Genomic DNA, 20821 nt, shown 5'->3' with positions numbered 1-20821 from the left:
ATGATTGAATTCTACAAATTAGGCATATTTAATCGTTTGGTGGTATTTACAATAAATTTTTTAATGTGTTTTCTCGTTGAAATAAATAAAATATCATTGATGCCTAACTATGCGAAGACAAAAACCTCGCCATTTATCGCGAGATCTCATAAAGGTGAAGGTCGTTAATGGGAAAAACGTTTTGGCACGATGTTGGTGTAGTTGTAAATCGTCTTGCTGACTTTACTTTGTATTGAAGTGCATAATTAAATTTCTTTCAATTGTTTCGTTGAATTTAGGAGAAGGGGTAAGATCACAGATGCACCATTACTTAGATTCAATAGTTTTAGACGAAAAAGTTAAATTAGTTTCTAAATTCTGTCGTTTGGCTTTGAACAACGAATCATGAAAATTGATTCCCCGGCGAGTTCGCAATCAAATTGATAGCACTTATTACTTATATTTGTAGATTTGTTACTAGTACTATGAGTCGTGTCTGATTTTATAATGTTACATAACACTGCATAGAGTGGTACTGATTTATATAATTATACTGAAAAAAGGTTAACAGTATTTACATTTCATGTAAATAAATATAATTATCATATATAATATTGTTTTTGGCATGTATGTGTCTGGATTTTTTGTGGCACTGCCTTAAACATGTTCATGCAAAGAAATGTAGGCTTGATCAAAGTACAACTATACATTAGTGAGGTGTCAGTGATTTGTAAAGAGATACTAGGTATTTTCTGTTGTGCACTCTGGACTTGCTGGTGACCATTGACAAACTGCAAGTTCTCTTGTAATGATATATTTTCTTTTTCATTTGCTTTAGGATTTAGTATACAGCAAACATGTCATCTCCAGAGGTGGAGAGGTTTGAGGTCACAGATGAAGACCTACTGAATGAGATGGACCCATACAGGAAGAGGTTTAGGATGTCGAAGAACCAGGCCATCTATGGTATGTTCACTGACATATATCTCATTTACAAAACATTCCTCAGTGCCCTTGACAAGATGAATGTTTAGTTTAGTAGCTCACTGTGCAAGTGTTCTACCACTGAGGTATCGAAGTTAGGTCTACCCTGCCCAGTCCCTGTAGTTTTTTCCACTTAGTTTAGATCATAGTCTCTTTTGGTAATCAGATATAACTGAAAAACAATTTATTTGGTTTCAATAAATATACTTTTGCGTAGTAACATGAATGGGGCATATTTGAGGAAATTGCACTTAATCTTGAGGAGATAATTGGATTTTACAATGTTACCATCGATACCCCAGGTGTGTGGGCAGATGACAGTGATGAGGAAGGTCAGCCTGGTACCAGCAGGGAGGGGAGGAAGAAAAAGAAAGACTACACAGCTCCTATTGGCTTTGTCAGTGGTGGGATTAAAAGAGGGAGCAAAGTTGAGAAAGAAGAAGACGACGAGGAAGAAGATGAGGTACAAGATAAAGTATCTTTATGAATTTGATGCAGGGTTTTTAAAAGAACAATCTGGAATTAATTGTCAATGCTTCATATTTCCCCCTTTTTTGGCATTTAGACTAGGTAAATCCAGCACTAACATGTTTATCTTTCAAACCAAAGTTAAGTTGTTTTTGATGGCTCAGCATTTTTTCTAGTGTCTGTATATTTACCGAAATTGCTCCCTTCAGTATTTGCAGTGATATTTACTGATGTATTTTACAAGAAATAATTTGAAAAGAAGCAATCCAGACCTAAAAAATAACATTTATAGCACTGTACTAAGTATTTCAAGAAATGTCAATTAATATATTTTGTTCCCTAAAGGATGAAGATGTTGCTATGCCTTCTAATAGTTTTCAATCTGCCATGGCTGGAGGAAGGAAAAGAGGAGGTTATAAAGGAAAGAAGGGTCCATACAAACCTGGAGAAGAGTGAGTGAATATGTTATGCCTAAAAAATCATTGGTGAATCATTGAATAGTAATTGACTTTTTAAAATGTATAAAGTTTACGCTATTTTTAAATGCATAGAATATTCAGTTCTTAGGTTTACTTTAGGCATGAATAATTGCATTTAAGGTCATTCAGAATGTGTTTTTTATCTATTATGTGACTGTACATTGTGATCACCGGTTTAAAGAACATCTCACTTCTTGTCCATTTCAATTCATTTATAGACATTTTGGTCACTGGGAGAAAAGTACAAAAGGGATTGGAGGCAAACTCCTCGCCAAGGTAAGGAATAGTTGCATAGTTGATTGAACCGCTTTTTGTTCATGATGTTTGAATTAAATGTTTTTTACAGTTAATTTTTCTCTAAAAACCTAGGCAATTGTTTATAGTCGTTCGGTTTTCAGTTGAAATGATCTAAAACTTAGCTGACAATATATAAAAAGAATTTCACATTTATCTTTTGTAGATGGGATATGTACCAGGGAAAGGTCTTGGTAAAAACCTGCAAGGTATTTCCACACCAGTCACTGCCAAAAAGAGGGACGGTAAGGCGGCCATTGGGTTTTATGGAAGTGAAAGAACAGAACGCTCGCTGCAGGACTTCCCAGCCCAGGTCGACTCCGAGGAAGAGGAGGAGAAGGAGTTCAGACAACAATTGCACCAGTGGAGGAAAGGAGGTGGAGAGGTAGAGGATCATTGTCTTAAGTTGATTGATTAATTGTTCCACCAGCGTTAGCGCTGGCGGTACACATGGTTTTAGTCCCGTCCGGTCCGTTCCGCCGGCTCCGTGGCCATGTTACCGTTACCGCTTCTCCTCCTAGACGGAAAGGGCCTCCATACTCATCTCTTGGATTTAGGTCACCTATAATCTCAACTCGTTCCATGTAAAATTTGGGCTTTGTCTGTATTGGGGTCTAGGTGTGGCACTCATTGTAATGCACCCTTGTCCAAAAATGGCAAAATTAAAAGCTAATTATCTACCCTACGGGAGGAAGTATGGGAAAAATTTCTACAGGCGGCTTTCCAAAAGTCATATGTGTAGATTTCAAATATGCCTTTGGATTTGACCTTTGACCTTTATTTCAAGGTCAAACGGGCCAAAATTTTCAAAAAAAATGAATTTTTTTACGAAAAATTTAAATTTATTTGCGCTGTTATTCAAACACCACACTGACTTAGCCAGTAATATTTATGGAAAGTGTTACCCTTGGTGTCATCTATCATCTCTGTAAATTTGGGGTCAATCGGTGCATTTTCACGGGTGTAGCAGCCATAAGATACCGAAACTGAAAACTGTCTCTAATTCGGAAACCGTTAATGCTAGAGACCCATTCTTTTTTGCATTTTGTAGAGCATGTAAAGACCAACACTGGAGGTGGTCTCCGTTTTTTTGTATTCCATACGGTTTTCGAGTTACGCTGTATCAAAAAGTACATATTGGTGGTGAAAGCAAAATGTGCAGTACGGTAATGGATAATAAATTTTGAACTCTGGAAAAATAAAACATAAGGCTTGGCAAAGCAGACAACTTGTGGTCAAAAATGACATTATTTCATCAAATTTGAACTTCTGGAACTTCAGAGCACCTCCCATTTCAAGAATTTTGACCAAAATGACCTTTTCTTTATTTTAATTAATTTTTTCTGTAGGAAATTTATGGCACATTAAGGTAACTCTGAAATTATAACATTTAGTCCCTTATATCTCCAAAACTGGCAGAGATAGGTCTATAGTTACTATTGAAGTTGAATAGGAAGTCATATACTGGCAATCTTACTATGACCTTGAAATTAACCTTTGACCTACTTTTCACCATGAATTGAACTTTGCAAATTTTGCTTCCCTTTTATCTCCAAAACTGGCAGAGATAGGTCCATAGATACTATTGAACTTGAATAGGAAGTCATATACTGGCAATCTAAATGTGACCTTGAAATTGACCTTTGACCTACTTTTCACCATGAACTGAACTTTTCAAATTTTGCCTACCTTTTATCTCCAAAACTGGCAGAGGTAGGTTCATAGTTTCTATTGAACTTGAATAGGAAGTCATATACTGGCAATCTAAATGTGACCTTGAAATTTACCTTTGACCTACTTTTCACCATGAACTGAACTTTGGAAATTTTGCTTCCCTTTTATCTCCAAAACTGGCAGAGATAGGTCCAATGTTACTATTGAACTTGAATAGGAAGTCATATACTGGCAATCCAAATGTGACCTTGAAATTGACCTTTGACCTACTTTTCACCATGAACTGAACTTTGCAAATTTTGCTGCCCTTTTATCTCCAAAACTGGCAGAGATAGGTCCATAGATACTATTGAACTTGAATAGAAAGTCATACACTGGCAATCTAAATGTGACCTTGAAATTGACCTTTGACCTACTTTTCACCATGAACTGAACTTTGCAAAATTTGCTTCCCTTTCATATCCAAAACTGGCAGAGATAGGTCCATAGTTACTATTGAACTTGAATAGGAAGTCATACACTGGCAATCTTAATGTGACCTTGAAATTGACCTTTGACCTACTTTTCACCATGAACTGAACTTTGCAAATTTTGCTGCCCTTTTATCTCCAAAACTGGCAGAGATAGGTCCATAGATACTATTGAACTTGAATAGGAAGTCATACACTGGCAATCTAAATGTGACCTTGAAATTGACCTTTGACCTACTTTTCACCATGAACTGAACTTTGCAAAATTTGCTTCCCTTTCATATCCAAAACTGGCAGAGATAGGTCCATAGTTACTATTGAACTTGAATAGGAAGTCATACACTGGCAATCTTAATGTGACCTTGAAATTGACCTTTGACCTACTTTTCACCATGAACTGAACTTTGCAAATTTTGCTGCCCTTTCATATCCAAAACTGGCAGAGATAGGTCCATAGTTACTATTGAACTTGAATAGGAAGTCATACACTGGCAATCTTAATGTTACCTTGAAATTGACCTTTGACCTACTTTTCACCATGAACTGAACTTTGCAAATTTTGCTGCCCTTTTATCTCCAAAACTGGCAGAGATAGGTCCATAGATACTATTGAACTTGAATAGGAAGTCATACACTGGCAATCTAAATGTGACCTTGAAATTGACCTTTGACCTACTTTTCACCATGAACTGAACTTTGCAAAATTTGCTTCCCTTTCATATCCAAAACTGGTAGAGATAGGTCCATAGTTACTATTGAACTTGAATAGGAAGTCATACACTGGCAATCTTAATGTGACCTTGAAATTGACCTTTGACCTACTTTTCACCATGAACTGAACTTTGCAAAATTTGCTTCCCTTTCATATCCAATACTGGCAGAGATAGGTCCATAGTTACTATTGAACTTGAATAGGAAGTTATACACTGGCAATCTTAATGTTACCTTGAAATTGACCTTTGACCTACTTTTCACCATGAACTGAACTTTGCAAATTTTGCTTCCCTTTCATATCCAAAACTGGCAGAGATAGGTCCATAGTTACTATTGAACTTGGATAGGAAGTCATATACTGGCAATCGTAGTGTGACCTACTTTTCACCATGAACTGAACTTTGCAAATGTTTTTCCATTTTATCTCTAAAACTGGCAGACAAAAAAGACAACTTTCAAATTGTTAGCGAAAGTTCATTCCCAATGTGAAAGAGATGAGGACGCGATTTTCATATTTGAGTCTTCGTTGGCCAAAGAGCAAGGAAGAACGTAATTTTCGTATCCTCAGTGGGGGATCGTTGCAATTGTATATTCATTCAATGGCTTTTGTTTGTGAAAGATCGTCAACTAGTGAGACAACCCCTCCCCCTTCTTTTTCCTTCCCATACGAATGCTCTTACTCCAGCTGGTGGTACAATACCAGGAGGCGGTATCGCCTCTCTGATCCTCTAGTTGGTTATTGGTTTATTTTTCTAAAATGATGTAAATTGAAAAATTTAATAGATTAATTTAATAGATTAAAGGAGAGTTATGTCTTGTTGACTCATTAAGTAACTTCATGAATAAAGTTAGTGAGAAGTGAAGTGCAACAACAGTGAGAGATGGGAATTTAGTTAAACACTTCAGAATGTATGCATGCAGGATTTATTTTGTAATGTCCACAGCTGTAAGGTTACTGGTATTTATACAGCAGGCTGACAAAAAGAAGAAACCCAAATATTTGTATAAAACAGCTGCGGAGGTCATTGAGAAAGGAGGTCCTAAAGGAGGGAAGAAGAAGTCTGCCATGCCAAGTCACCTGTCCAATGTCAAGGTCATTGATATGACGTCCAAGGAGCAGAGGGTATTGACAGGTAAGCTGATGATAAAAATGGATAAAAACATGATTGACTAGCGTAACTATGTAAATGTGTATTTATAGAAGTGTGATATGATCTCATATAATATACTGATTCTGTTAAGAAGCACAAACCACAGCAGTAGGTGCAGATAATAATAATAATAATAATAATAATAATAATAATAATAGAATTGCCATAGTGATCAAATTTCAAAATATAGTATGGAAGTGCTTGCTTTTCCATAATGCCTTAAGTTTCACTATTAGATGTTTCATATTAACTTGGGATATTTATGGTCGGTAATATCTTCTGGGAAAGGTTATCACGCCATCAGCAACCGCCATGACAGGCCAGACTCGGATGAGGAAGAACGCCCAGTGGTACAGCCTCAACAGAAAGCCTTCGATGTTCCTGAACTGTTGCATAACCTCAACTTGCTGGTGGACATGGCTGAGGAAGACATCATTCAGAATGATAGAACGTAAGTTAAACAACCATACTAAGTGCCTCTTTTTGTATTGGTATATTTAATTTGAAGCACAGTAGGGTTCAGTTTAATGTAAAAAAAAAAAAAAAAAGAACTTTTGGTGGGTATTTTATATAAAGACCTTAATGAACATTGTTGTAATTTAGGAAAGAAAATTCTGAATGTAGATGGTTTGTGTAGCCTGTCAGTTAACATCCATGTAAATCTGTTTCAGACTGAAGTATGAGAAGGATGTTGTGGTAAACATGACCTACGAGAAGGAGAGCTTGAAGGAGGTTTGCGACCAGGAAGAGAAACAAGTCAAAAGGTTGCAAGATGTTTTGGAGTTGGTTGAAAGGTTAGACATTGAAGTGGCAACACAGTGGGGAATGCCAACCCCCATTGTACTGAATTATAAACTTGTCTTTTTATGCTTACAAGGATTGACATTAGATGAATGTTATTTTGAATTATCCTTTATAGCATATAGCATTATAAAACATTAAAAAGGCTATGAGTAATTTTATAGGGTAGAGCAAGCATACAGTGCCATGGGTAATTTATGTAGTGTGTAGCATTATAAAACATACAGTGTCACAGGTTATTCAGTCTATAGAGACCATGGGCTTTATAACCCACCCTACCAGATGTCATTCTGCATTCCAGCTGTGAGGCCCGTATGCAGGATGGAGCCAGTAATCCACTGAGTCTGGAGGAGTGTGCCGAGGTATTCAGGAAGCTACAAGCAGAGTACTATGAGGAGTATAAGATGTATGACTTATCCAACCTGGCAGTGGGAATGGTCTTCCCTATGGTGAGGAGTCTTCACTTGTTAACATTATTATTTTTATTTTAAAATGTTTGTTTTTATTTATTACTTGCAGAGAACTTTAAAAAAAATGGATGTTATTAAAATAAAAGTGTTGTTTTTCATGTATGAAATCAGAGTCTGTAATTCAGTATTTATGATAAAAAAATCAATATAATTATTATTCTTAGGTAAAGAAGTACTTTTCTGGTTGGAAGCCCCTTGAGCAGCCTTCCTTTGGTTTGGACACCATGCAGCTGTGGAAGGCCATCCTGGAGGACAGTAACCGTCAGTTTGGCCAGACAGACGGCATGGACCCCTACCAGAGGCTGGTCTGGGAGGCCTGGATGCCTACCATTAGATCCACTATAGCGTAAGTTATACTTACGATGCAGAGAGGGGGAGGGGGTGACCATAACGTGGCTATCTTCTTACACAATAAAATAAGGATGTGAAATGAAAAGCTGTTGAAATAAGCTTTCTGTTGATACGCAACATGTTGGTATATCTTGGTCAACTAAGAAGATAGCCATGTTCCTGCCCCCCCCCCCCCCCCCCCCCCCCTGCATCCTTATGATCTAGAATCTAATTCAAAGGGATGAAGACTTTTAGATTTGTAACTGATTGAACTAAATTGTATATTGATCTTTGTTGTCAGGCCCACCCCCACCTTCCCTGTAAAACAATGCAGACTGTCATAGAGTTATTACAAAGTATATTACCACCATATTATATTATTTTCTTGACTTGGTTAATGCCAAGCCATTAACTGACCGTTATCAAACATGTATTTCCAGCAATGACTGGTCAGTCCGTTCCCCAGACCCCCTCATCACTGTCCTTGAGAACTGGCTGCCCTTACTGCCCCCCTGGGTAATGCAGAACATCCAGGACCAGCTGGTTATGCCAAAACTGACCTCTGAGGTGGAGGCTTGGAACCCCCTCACGGACACCATGCCCATCCATGCCTGGATACACCCCTGGCTGCCACTCATTGGTAAATAGTCTTGAGAGGAGACTGTGTTTGAGTATGAGTTAAAAAAAGAAATTGTCTTTAAAAGTATATAAATTTGAAGCATATTGTTTAAAGTAAAATCATCCAGATGTCACAAATGTGTCACAATTCCTGCTGTAATTTCTTTCAATTATACTTAATTTAAGCACATGAAGTCAGTTTAGAATCTCGTGGCACCATCATCTTAGAAAATTAAATAAACAAACCTTAGAAAAGTAAACAAAAATATCCATTACTCGACTTCAATGTTCATTCCCAGGAGACAAGCTGGAGACCCTCTATGCTCCTATAAGGTTCAAGCTAGCTAATGCCCTGAAGAACTGGCATCCATCAGACCCCTCAGCTAAGATGATACTGGAGCCATGGAGGAAGGTGTTCCAGCAGGGACATCTAGATGCTTTCTTAGCTAAGAATATCCTGCCCAAACTAAACCTCTGTATGCAGGAGTTTGTCATTAACCCTCACAACCAACATTTAGGTAGGAATTTTTTGTCCTCTTCTCACAGTGATATATGTAGTACTTGGAATATTTTATGTACTTCTAAAATTTTGAACCTCTTTAACTTTATAACACTGTCAGTTGATTAAGATTACAATATGATATGGATATTTATGTTTTTTCTGAAAGTTTCAGCACTTTCTTATCAATGGACAAGGTACACTGTATCAAAATCTGCTGGCAGAATTGCCATCTATATACCAGTTTTTGAATTCTAAGTCTCTAATTTCTTAATGGAGATTAAAGCTGGTAAATTTCACTTGTCAGAGCAAAAAAGAAATTTAGAACTCAAATTTTGGTTTGTGTATCTTAATTTCCTCCACAGTTTCTTTGAAGTAGTATGATCTTTTAAACAGGTTCACTTTTTTTAGTAAATTGTTAAAATGGGGATTATACTTTTCAACAGTTACTTGTCTGTAGTATTTCGATTTTGCTTATTTCATTTTCCCAACATGTTTTAGATGGTTGGAACTGGGTGATGAGCTGGCAGGATATTATGCCACTGCAGCACCAGGTCTCCCTGTTGGAGCGCCATTTCTTCCCCAAGTGGCTCACTGTGTTATGCACATGGCTGAACAGCCATCCTAACTATGACGAGGTCACCAAGTGGTACATGGGATGGAAGTCCATGTTCACGACAGACTTGCTGGCTAATGGTGCCATTAAAGGTATTCTCTATGTACTTGGTTGTAACACATGAATTGTACACCATCATTGTTGACTGGAACACAATACTTTTTTACGTTTAACAGAGCTGGAGCAATTACTGTAAATACTGTGCTGGAAAATTAAACTTTCATGTTTAATGTAACGCAAAAATATTTAATCCTTTTATGTCAAATCTTCACCCAGGTTATGCCATGAATATCCATACAGCTTGTTACTATCCTTTTTCCTATATCAGAACAATTCAGTCGAGCCCTGGAGATAATGAACAGAGCGGTGTCTGGCAACCCCTACCAGCCTGGTGCCAGAGAGAACATTGCCTACCTCACACACACTGAGAGGAGGAGGGACTTTGGGAGTAAAGCTACACAGGACAGGAGAGCTATGGAGGAGTATGAGGTACTGTGGAAAAGCTTCCTTCTTTTGGGGATCATTTTAAGGAAAGAGGGTTTTATGTATGAGATAGTGTTATAATATATATCTATTTTAGAAATAACATAAAATATTATGTGGCATATTTTGATTGAAGTGTTTTATAAAAAAGCTTGCAGAAGTTACGCCTCAGATTTTTTTTATCTCTGATTGCAGTTTCCATGTGCTCTTATAATAATAATAATAATAATAATAACAAGGCAGCAAAGCTGTCAAATGTACAGACAAAAAACAGAAAATAAAGATGCAAAAAAGGTCATTTTGTCAATTTTGATGCAATAATAAATAATGCTTATAATAGCACTGTCAGTCAACACTGAATTTTAATCTTGCACAACAGGTAACATGGTCAATAACAGGAGCGGACCCAGAGATATTTTCTGACAGTATTACGAATCTATGTTGATCCATCCTCCATTTTGATGGTCTTCCAACAGAAAAAAATAGATACCAGTCAATATAAACTTAATAACCTGACTGTCTTCCGGAAGACCCAGAAGATGGTCTCAATCCACCCCTTCAATAAGATTACAGTTTCAGGACCATGAGAGTTCAAATTCACATTATGAAAGTCTCAATATTTGAAAAATGATGAAAGTGCATAAAATAATATTACATAATGTTTAAAGACATAAAAAACAATACAACTGCTTATGTAGAAATACAGAAAATGTGCAGAGCCCCAGGCAGATGTGAGCCTGCCTGGGGCTAAAAGTCACAAATGCAAGTGTTTGAGAAAAAATTATAAAGGAAAACAACAAAACTAGAAAAGCACTTTGAGAGTGCAGACCTCTGCCAAGGCAGCAATTGTTGATTATTATTGATAATTGATTGATTATTGATCCGGACCACCACCAAAAATTAATCATTGTCCTCTTTGGCCCACTTCCGACAGTTCCTGAAAATTTCTGCAAAATCAGTCCATAACTTTTTGTGTTATGTGGATGACAGACAAACAGGGGTGAAAATATAACCTCCTTGGCAGAGCTTGAGGTAAATATAATTCCAATGAAGCTGCTATTCAAACTTTTAATCTTCCAGTTTGATATATATACATATATATATATATATAAAACTTATTTGCAATATTAAACAAAATTTACCTGCATAATTATCACTGCTTCCTTATTATTAATCTAGCAGAGAGCTTTACCTTTGGGAGTTTACAGGGAAATATCAACAAGTGTGCTTTACGTAATCTCATTTAATGGCCTATTAAAGCAAATGACTTTATAACTCTGAAATTAATCTAGTGATACCCAAGGGTAATTTACAGACTGACCCACTCAAAGGTCTTCAGGCCCATAAGTCACACCTTAAGAAAAGCACAAAACCATAATGCCCAAAATAGGAGACTACCAATCCTGATGCAATAATACATTATGTCAACATCCAGGGGCGGATTTAGGCCGTCTTCTGGGTCTTCTGGAAGACGGTCAAATTTTCAAGTTTACATTGACGGATATCTATTTTTTCTTTTGGAAGACGGTCAAAAATGGAGGATGGATCAACAAAGGTAATTTGGAAGACTGTCAGAAAATATATCTGGATCCGCCCCTGAACATCAACTTATGCACAACAGGTAACACAGACGAAAGTAAAAGCATAAGGCTTCAGGCCCATCAGAGTTCAAGTTTATACTTAGAAAGTGCCAGAATGAGAAAAATGAAAATTTCACAAAAAATGCATAAATACAATAAACATGATAATCCAATAGAGCTGGTTTTCTCATGAGCTGAAGGCCAATCCTAAAAACCGTACTTGTAAGTTTAAAATTATAATAAGTAGCACAGTTTTCTTTTCATAATGTTTGCAGTAGCAGTGCAAAAAGATTGTCAATTTTGATGTAACATTACATAATAAATTAGAGAATAATTATCATCAATTTTTGTTTATTGACTATAAATAGGATGGACATGTAGAAAATATGATTACCATTTGGCTTCATGTCCATGGGAGCTCCGAGTCCCACAATGAATATGCCAAAAAAGATAATGAATATAACACTAAAATGTATAGCTTCCAGAAAAAGAAGCCAATTAGACTGCTTTTCTAACTCAGGCTGCATTTTAGTCCTGTGTTTCTTTTTTGAAAGTTTGACAGTTATAAGTAACACGGTTTTTCCATAATGGTCATCAAGGCAGCAGCACCAAAAATTGTTTTCTTCTATTTTGATGCAACATTACATAATGCTTAACAGCATAATGACCATCGATTTTTAATAATAAAATATAAGTGTCATGGATTTTCACAAAATGTGACTAGCACGGGTCTTCAAGCCCGTGGAGGTTCTAAGTCACACCTTGGAAATGCCAATATGTGAAAAATTAAATTTTCACAAAAAACTGTTTAATTGCCAGAAAAATTTACCAAACAGAATGCATTGCCTACTGAAGCTGTATTTTAGACCCACGTTTCTTTCCTGTAAGTTTGAGAACAGTAATTGACATGATTTTTGTTAAATGGTCATCATGGGAGCAGTGCCCAAAATAGGGGTTTCTTCAAATTTTGATGCAACATTACATAATGTTTAACAGCATAATGACCATCAATTTTTAATTATAAAATATTAGTATCATGGATATTCAGGAAATGTGACAAGCAAAGGTCTTCAGGATCATGGAACTTCAAAGTCACACCTTGAAAATGCCAATAAGTGAAAAATTAAATTTTCACAAAAAACTGTTTAATTGCCAGAAAAATTTACCAAACAGACTGCATTGCCTACTGGAGCTGTATTTTAGTCCCATGTTTCTTACCTGTAAGTTTGAGAACAGTAAGTGACATGATTTTCCTTAAATGGTCATCATGGGAGCAGTGCCCAAAATAGGGGTTTCTTAAAATTTTCATGCAATATTACATAATGTTTTACTGCATAATGACCATCAATTTTTAATTATAAAATATTAGTATCATGGTTATTCAGAAAATGTGACTAGCAAAAGCCTTCAGGCCCATGGAACTTCAAAGTCACATATTGAAAATGCCAAAATGTAAACAATACAGCACTGTTCTGAAATGGGTTTATTTCCATTTTTAACACTTTTTAAACATAAAACAACATAAACAGTTTACTGCCATTTTTATATGACCAATGAAGAAAATTGATGAGATGGGAAAAGTATCAATAGAACAGTTTTAAATGTCCAACTTCCTCCATTCTGAGATTCTGAACATAGTGGATGAATACATCTGACAAACTGCAATGATATACGAGTTTATTTCCATTTTTGACACTTTATTACACAATACATGATAACAAGTTTACCATCATTTTTACAAAATCAACTAACAATGTTGTAAAGATGCAGGAAATGCCAAACAAACACATTTACGTATCTTATTAGTTCAATAATGAGACTGTTAACATGCCTAAGAATTGAATGTGAGGAAATGTGAAAAAACAGCATTACCTTTTAAAATAATGGACTGATTACGCTGATTTTCAAACTCAACCTGCGTTTTAGTAAGATTGGCCCCTCCTGTGAGTATAATGACAATTGGCCAATCTGTTTTTCATATATTGTGTTATCAGTGTTGCATATATACTGAAAAAAGTGAAAAAAAAACAGCATAAATTCCCTATAAGTGACCCGATCGTGCTGATTTTCGAACTTGACCTGCGTATTATGAATATTTATCAGTTCTGTAAGTTTCAAGCCAAAGGGTAAAACAGCTGTTCATTTATTGTGTTATCAGTGTTGCAAAAATGCTGAAAAAAAGTGAAAAAATAGCCTAAATTCACTAAAAATGACCCAATCATGCTGATTTTCGAACTTGACCTGCGTATTATGAATATTCATCAGTTCTGTAGGTTTCAAGCCAAAAGGTCAAATGGTTTTCCATTTATGGTGTTATCCGTGCTGCATATATGCTGAAAAAAGAGAAAAAATAGCCTAAATTCACTAAAAATGACCCAATCACGCTGATTTTCGAACTTGACCTGCGTATTATGTATATTCATCAGTTCTGTAAGTTTCAAGCCAAAAGGTAAAATGGTTTTCCACTTATTGTGTTATCGGTGCTGCATATATGCTGAAAAAAGTGAAAAAACAGCATAAATTCCCTATAAGTGACCCGATCATGCTGATTTTCGAACTCGTCCTGCGTATTATGAATATTCATCAGTTCTGTAAGTTTCAAGCCAAAAGGTACAATGGTTTTCCACTTATCGTGTTATCGGTGCTGCATATATGTTGAAAAAAGTGAAAAAACAGCATAAATTCCCTAAGAGTGACCCGATCATGCTGATTTTCGAACTCGTCCTGCGTATTATGAATATTCATCAGTTCTGTAAGTTTCAAGCCAAAAGGTACAATGGTTTTCCACTTATCGTGTTATCGGTGCTGCATATATGTTGAAAAAAGTGAAAAAACAGCATAAATTCCCTATAAGTGACCCGATCGTGCTGATTTTCGAACTTGACCTGCGTATTATGAATATTTATCAGTTCTGTAAGTTTCAAGCCAAAGGGTAAAACAGCTGTTCATTTATTGTGTTATCAGTGTTGCAAAAATGCTGAAAAAAAGTGAAAAAATAGCCTAAATTCACTAAAAATGACCCAATCATGCTGATTTTCGAACTTGACCTGCGTATTATGAATATTCATCAGTTCTGTAGGTTTCAAGCCAAAAGGTCAAATGGTTTTCCATTTATGGTGTTATCCGTGCTGCATATATGCTGAAAAAAGAGAAAAAATAGCCTAAATTCACTAAAAATGACCCAATCACGCTGATTTTCGAACTTGACCTGCGTATTATGTATATTCATCAGTTCTGTAAGTTTCAAGCCAAAAGGTAAAATGGTTTTCCACTTATTGTGTTATCGGTGCTGCATATATGCTGAAAAAAGTGAAAAAACAGCATAAATTCCCTATAAGTGACCCGATCATGCTGATTTTCGAACTCGTCCTGCGTATTATGAATATTCATCAGTTCTGTAAGTTTCAAGCCAAAAGGTACAATGGTTTTCCACTTATCGTGTTATCGGTGCTGCATATATGTTGAAAAAAGTGAAAAAACAGCATAAATTCCCTAAGAGTGACCCGATCATGCTGATTTTCGAACTTGACCTGCGTATTATGAATATTCATCAGTTCTGCAAGTTTCAAATCAAAAGGCAAAATGGTTTTCCACTTATCGTGTTATCGGTAAAAGTGCACGGCGACGGCGACAGCGACGACGGCGACGACGGCGACGACAGACGCAGATGATGGCTATATGTACAGACACATCTGTGTCTGTACATAATAATAATAATAATATTATTCTTTTTTCAATCAGGCTGTTCAGAGTTCACAGACGGTACCCTCCAGTTTCAAGGACTTGGTGGAAAGAAAGGTAATTATTTTAAAGTAGACTTCAGTTCTGTTTTCTTGGTTCATGAAAACAAGTGCCCTCCACAGACTGGTGTTATGATGCATGGAAAGAGGGGGTGGAGGGTTGTCAAGGGGCTAACGCAGTAAAAAGTCGGAAGTTGTTTACTGAAAGGGTGATATTAAAACAAAACATAGGGTTGGTTGTTGTATAATTACACATACGAAACAAAACGGTACTAAGGGTAGGTGGGTGGATGTATGTATTGCGTTGATTAGTGAAGTCTAATAATCTGTATTTGCATTTTGATTCTTGGTACTCATCAATACTGATATTGAGTTTTCTTCTTTCCAGGCTGAAGAAAATGGTTTACTTTTCATGCCAGTCCCCAACAAAACCTACGAAGCTAAGCAAGTGTACAAGTTTGGCAGTGTTCAGGTGTACATGGACAGAAGTGTGATATTTATGCAGGAAGGGATGAACTGGGTCCCTGTATCTATACAAGGTCTGATAGACAAAGGGAGAGCAGGAAGTTAGGAAGGGATGAACTGGGTCCCTGTATCTATACAAGGTCTGATAGACAAAGGGAGAGCAGGAAGTTAGGAAGGGATGAACTGGGTCCCTGTATCTATACAAGGTCTGATAGACAAAGGGAGAGCAGGAAGTTAGGAAGGGATGAACTGGGTCCCTGTGTCTATACAAGGTCTGATAGACAAAGGGAGAGCAGGAAGTTAGGAAGGGATGAACTGGGTCCCTGTGTCTATACAAGGTCTGATAGACAAAGGGAGAGCAGGAAGTTAGGAAGGGATGAACTGGATCCCTGTGTCTATACAAGGTCTGATAGACAAAGGGAGAGCAGGAAGTTAGGAAGGGATGAACTGGGTCCCTGTGTCTATACAAGGTCTGATAGACAAAGGGGGAGCAGGAAGTTAGGAAGAGATGAACTGGATCCCCGTGTCTATACAAGGTCTGATAGACAAAGGGGGAGCAGGAAGTTAGGAAGGGATGAACTGGGTCCCCGTGTCTATACAAGGTCTGATAGACAAAGGGGGAGCAGAAAGTTAGGAAGGGATGAACTGGATCCCCATGTCTATACAAGGTCTGATAGACAAAGGGGGAGCAGGAAGTTAGGAAGGGATGAACTGGATCCCCGTGTCTATACAAGGTCTGATAGACAAAGGGAGAGCAGGAAGTTAGAGACACCTGCCAAATTGGCTGGCATTTGCCTGTAACCAGCACTTTATAAATGAATAGACATGGTACTTAATTGTTTTATACAAGGTCTTATAGGAAGGTGTTTGCCTGCATGGTCAAGTATGGATTTCTGTAACAGAACAATATGTACATAAAACCTTTTTATACAAAGGTATACCTGTATCAGGTACAGTACTGTAGCATCTTGAAAGTTCTTTCTCTTCAAAAAAGTACAATTATAGATTGTATCAGTTATGCTTTTTATAATTGTTCAACAACATCAAGAGGCAAATTTTCATAATGAACTGCATTACTGCAATGAACAACAATGCTGACCTACTGAAATGCTTGGTGCCAGGCAGAACAATAAAAACATACTGTTAAAACAAGGTGGTCTTGATTCATTTTCATTAGCATACATCAAAATTGGGCAGTGTAAATAATTTTGACTGGAAATGGTTGTAGGAAGTCTTGAAGGCATCATATCACACTATTTACATAGAAAAGGTAATATGTAGGGCAAAATTACTTTTAATCATCCATAAAAAAAAAAACCCTCTTTTACACAAAGAGCAAAGTTAACCTGAAAAACACAAAACACCATATGCGTTTATTAATAAGAGTTTAAGATTAAATAAATTTTTACATTTCTACAAATATTTTTGTCATTCCAGAAAAAAAAGACAACCGAATACAAACAGTTCACAATCAGACAGCAATGACATGATAAGAATTCTATTTTCTGTAACTCCTTTGCTGTAAATTTAAAGGCAATCTATTAATGTTTTAGGAGAATCATGTAATATTCAAGTTGACATGAGAAAAGTGAACTATGACAGAATAAATACCTCAAAACAAAAAACATTAATTTTCATTTTAAAAAGGTACGGTAAAATTAAGTATTTGACGTTTTAAATTGGGTTGAAAATGTACATATGCTAAATATCTTGTGTATTCTATTGAAGGAATATATCTCATTATCATAATAAACTTATAATGATTGATTGAAAAAAATATATTTACAATATAAAATGATATTTTCCTCTTTGCATTTATCTATTGTCAAAATACTTGCAGCGCTTCTCAGCAAGTGCAAAAGAAAGTCTTCCTAAAAGGCAGATAAGCTGGTCTTTTACACGTGCTGCAATTCCATATTAAATACAGTATGTTACAAAAAGTTTTTTATCCATTTTGACAGTCTCTTTCTAGATTACACATGACCTCCTGTTTTAAAAGTTTTTGAATGTCTCTGTTTACTATTGCCTCCTCAGGTTCTCTAACCTGGCTTCCAAATCTGCGTCTGCTTCACTCACTCCTCCAGCAGCTGCCGCCTGCGGCTGTTTTGATGGTTCGGAGGACACCGTCTGGTTGGCGGTGGGTAGACCTACAAACAATAAACAACACACTGTTAGATGTGTTAACATATCAACAGAGTATTACATGCAGCACCCAAATAAGGTGTAGTTTGGTTGGCAGTGGGTAGACCTACAAATAATAAACGAGTTACACACACTGTTGGACATGTAAACATATAAACCAAGTATTACATGTAGCACCCAAATAATGTGAGGTTTATTGTAATAAACTGGTAGCTCATTTTGTATTATAAAAATTAATGTTAACTTACCTGAGATCTCATCAGCTATCTGCAGACCTAATTCATCCAACACTTGACCCACAATGGCATCACTAAAATGATAATTTACAATTCTTATATTCACATTTTTTTGTAATTTGATATTAACTTTGGACCATACTTAAGCACATTTACATTGTAGAGCATATAAAAAAATTCAATTCTCTTGCAACAGCTAATACAGCACTTATTTAATTTACGATCATGCTCTTAAATGACAGAGGATAAAATCAGAATGTATCAACACCAGATCACTTACAGACATGTCATCTATGGTGATCACAGCAGTAATTCACATTTACCTGCCCTTGCCCTAGAAACTATTGGGTTTTCATCTACACTCTTATATCTAATGACAAAATTATAAACCTGAGAAATCAAATCCACTGCATTATTCTCACCTTTCTTCATCATCCTCTTCATCTCCCATCACATCATCAATGGCGTCATTCATCATTTCCTCCTTCATGTCCATCATCTCCGACTGTTTTTCAAACTCCTGCATTATCTTTTGGATTTGTGGTAGTTTTAGCTACAACAGAATGGTACGGATGAATGTGTGAAAGATATAAAGCCTTCTTGCATCTAAGCCAAATGGGCCCTTGGGACAATAACCCATTCAGATTTAGAAAAGAACAGCTCTTTCTACTTTTATAAAAATTTCTAGTTTTCATTTACTTTATCCAAATGTCTTTCACACTTCTAAAGTTTACTTCCCCAGTTACTAAGTTAGCACAGAAAGAATCCAAGATTAATTCCATTTTTTTTACAAACCTGTTTATTCATTGTTGCCATTGCCTTTGTGACCCCCTTCATAGCTTGGGCCATGGAGTCATTGGACTTTAAGGTTTGAATCTTTAGTGAGACTGCTTGGATGTTAGCCCTCATTAGAATGAACTTCTTCACATATCTTCTCGTCCTCACCAAGTCTTTGGCCATTATCTTAACTGCATCCTGTCAAAATGAAATAAAAAAAAAATTTTAAAGAAAAAAAAAAATTTAATAGCAAATTAACACAAGTCCTATTTGTCAAGCTTGATAAACAATTTCACATTTAATAATTAAAAATTATGACATCACTTTTAGTTTTAAAAATTGCATCATGGAAAAAAAAATTGTTGTATGTCACTAATGGATAAAAATATGCTTTGTATCTTTGACATTTACACCCATATGAATATCTAACCAAATATATAATTCATACTGTCCTTATGATGATAAAATTTAAGATTCATTAAAGTACTATAAAAATTAAGTGAATTCTTTTGCCATGTCAGCCAACCCATCATATCTGATATGGATCCCCGCATTAACTGCATTTGTACACACATAACTCACCATTTGACCTTGCTTGGCCATCTTCTTTATATCAGCAATCACCTTCTTTTCTTGTTGTTCCATTTTTGTTCTTTCCCTGTCCAGTTCTCTCATAGCCTTATTCAGGGCTCTCTGGTTTTGACGTAGCATCTCCTGTGGAGTTTTTTTCTTCCCAAAAAGCCATTCTAAAGGCATGATGAATTAGTTTATACTTTTGTCTGTAAGGTAAATAAAATAAACATTTTATTTTTCATGCAAAAAACAAAACAAATTCTTCCAAATACAGACATGCTGAAACTGTCGGTCCGATCGGTCATGACCGGGAAATTTTGTCTGGACCGGTAGAAAATTGGACTTGGTCGGTCCAAAGGACCGACAAGAGTTTTCAGAACCGCAATTTTGAATTTACAGTCATCTTTCGACATACTTCACTAATAAAATTATATAAAACCCAAAATGTTTTTTCCCTTCCGTTTCAAAACTATCACATTCACAAACAAAGTAAGCTACCCTAATCCTACTGGTAGTACCTGTCACAAATGAATAGAGTGATTTCCGGTCCGACAAAAATCCATTCGGTCCGGCAAATTTTTCATTACTGCTGGTCAAAATGTCCGGCCATTCTGAAAAGTTTTCAGCATGTCTGCAAATAACAGAGAATACAAGGGAAAAGTAGAAACAATGGATCCACTTTTGTCTTGTGGGTCAAAACTGAAACAAAATCTATCATCCACTGTAGTACTGTAGTAGAGTTAATTATTCTCACAGAATAAAAGTGAGTTCATAGTTGTTGAGATTTAACAGGAGTGGAGACAAGTGTTATCAATACATAAACGCAAATTACGGTTACAAGCTAAAGCTAACTATAATATCACCATTATATTACCCTGACAAATATGTTATGGGGGTTAAAAAAGGAAACGTCTTTTATCAACAGCATGTTGCTCAATTATTTGCTTATATTACAATCTGACTCATGATCATCACGACACACAATCACTGAATCAGGCCAAGATAAAGGTCTACTTCAAAGACTGCCTAAATATCAAGCAGAATAATCAAAATCCTACATTCTTAATTGTTGTCTAGAAAAATATCATAAAGTGAAATGTTCGATATCATTGTAAATCAAAAACCAGATTAAATACTTCAACACTACCTTAAAGATACTGTTACCACTTCTTTCTCTGCTTCCTCGAAGGCCTTCCTCAAACTTGTTTTGGTAATTACGTCATCAAAATATGTGTAGTACTCTCTACTGATGTCTTTTTTATTCATTATGCATTCTAC

General features: G+C 36.1%; 2 protein-coding genes across 3 annotated transcripts; one reads left to right on the top strand and one right to left on the bottom strand.

The window, feature by feature from the left end:
• The first annotated feature begins 139 nt into the window (after positions 1-139).
• On the top strand, positions 140-16967 carry LOC106174844 (tuftelin-interacting protein 11). 2 transcript variants are annotated; one of them, XM_087002904.1, is made up of 18 exons: positions 140-286; positions 818-945; positions 1266-1426; positions 1777-1883; positions 2129-2186; positions 2371-2589; positions 6033-6195; positions 6502-6664; positions 6885-7007; positions 7316-7463; positions 7649-7830; positions 8255-8454; positions 8732-8950; positions 9433-9639; positions 9876-10036; positions 15352-15408; positions 15739-15889; positions 16550-16967. In XM_087002904.1, the coding sequence occupies exons 2-18, from the start codon at positions 837-839 to the stop codon at positions 16579-16581; spliced, it is 2460 nt and encodes an 819-aa protein (XP_086859030.1). In that variant the 5' UTR covers positions 140-286; positions 818-836; the 3' UTR covers positions 16582-16967. The 2 variants fall into 2 exon arrangements, with proteins under 2 accessions (XP_086859030.1, XP_086859032.1); XM_087002906.1 differs by having other exon boundaries at positions 6036-6195; positions 15739-16967.
• A 189-nt stretch (positions 16968-17156) lies between these two features.
• LOC106174846 (charged multivesicular body protein 2a) lies at positions 17157-20810 on the bottom strand. Its single transcript, XM_013556555.2, has 6 exons — positions 20691-20810; positions 19553-19749; positions 18989-19168; positions 18616-18746; positions 18206-18267; positions 17157-17962 (listed from the first exon to the last, which is right to left on the bottom strand). Exons 2-6 carry the CDS (start codon positions 19724-19726, stop codon positions 17835-17837), a joined length of 675 nt encoding a protein of 224 aa, XP_013412009.2. The 5' UTR covers positions 19727-19749; positions 20691-20810; the 3' UTR covers positions 17157-17834.
• Positions 20811-20821: the final 11 nt, after the last annotated feature.

This window comes from Lingula anatina, chromosome 1 (genome assembly GCF_051362555.1).
Source record: "Lingula anatina isolate TDL-2025a chromosome 1, LinAna3.0, whole genome shotgun sequence".
In the NCBI taxonomy this organism is placed as follows: Eukaryota; Metazoa; Brachiopoda; class Lingulata; order Lingulida; family Lingulidae; genus Lingula; species Lingula anatina.
This window is presented reverse-complemented; position numbering and strand designations above follow the sequence as displayed.

Coding starts and splice junctions, on each gene's coding strand:
- LOC106174844 (XM_087002904.1), top strand. CDS start 837: ATGTCATCTCCAGAGGTGGAGAGGTTTGAGGTCACAGATGAAGACCTA. Junction 6,665..6,884: donor ATCATTCAGAATGATAGAAC/GTAAGTTAAACA, acceptor AATCTGTTTCAG/ACTGAAGTATGAGAAGGATG. Junction 15,409..15,738: donor AGGACTTGGTGGAAAGAAAG/GTAATTATTTTA, acceptor TCTTCTTTCCAG/GCTGAAGAAAATGGTTTACT.
- LOC106174846 (XM_013556555.2), bottom strand. CDS start 19,726: ATGCCTTTAGAATGGCTTTTTGGGAAGAAAAAAACTCCACAGGAGATG. Junction 19,169..19,552: donor TGGCCAAGCAAGGTCAAATG/GTGAGTTATGTG, acceptor TCATTTTGACAG/GATGCAGTTAAGATAATGGC. Junction 18,268..18,615: donor GAAGAGGATGATGAAGAAAG/GTGAGAATAATG, acceptor TTATCATTTTAG/TGATGCCATTGTGGGTCAAG.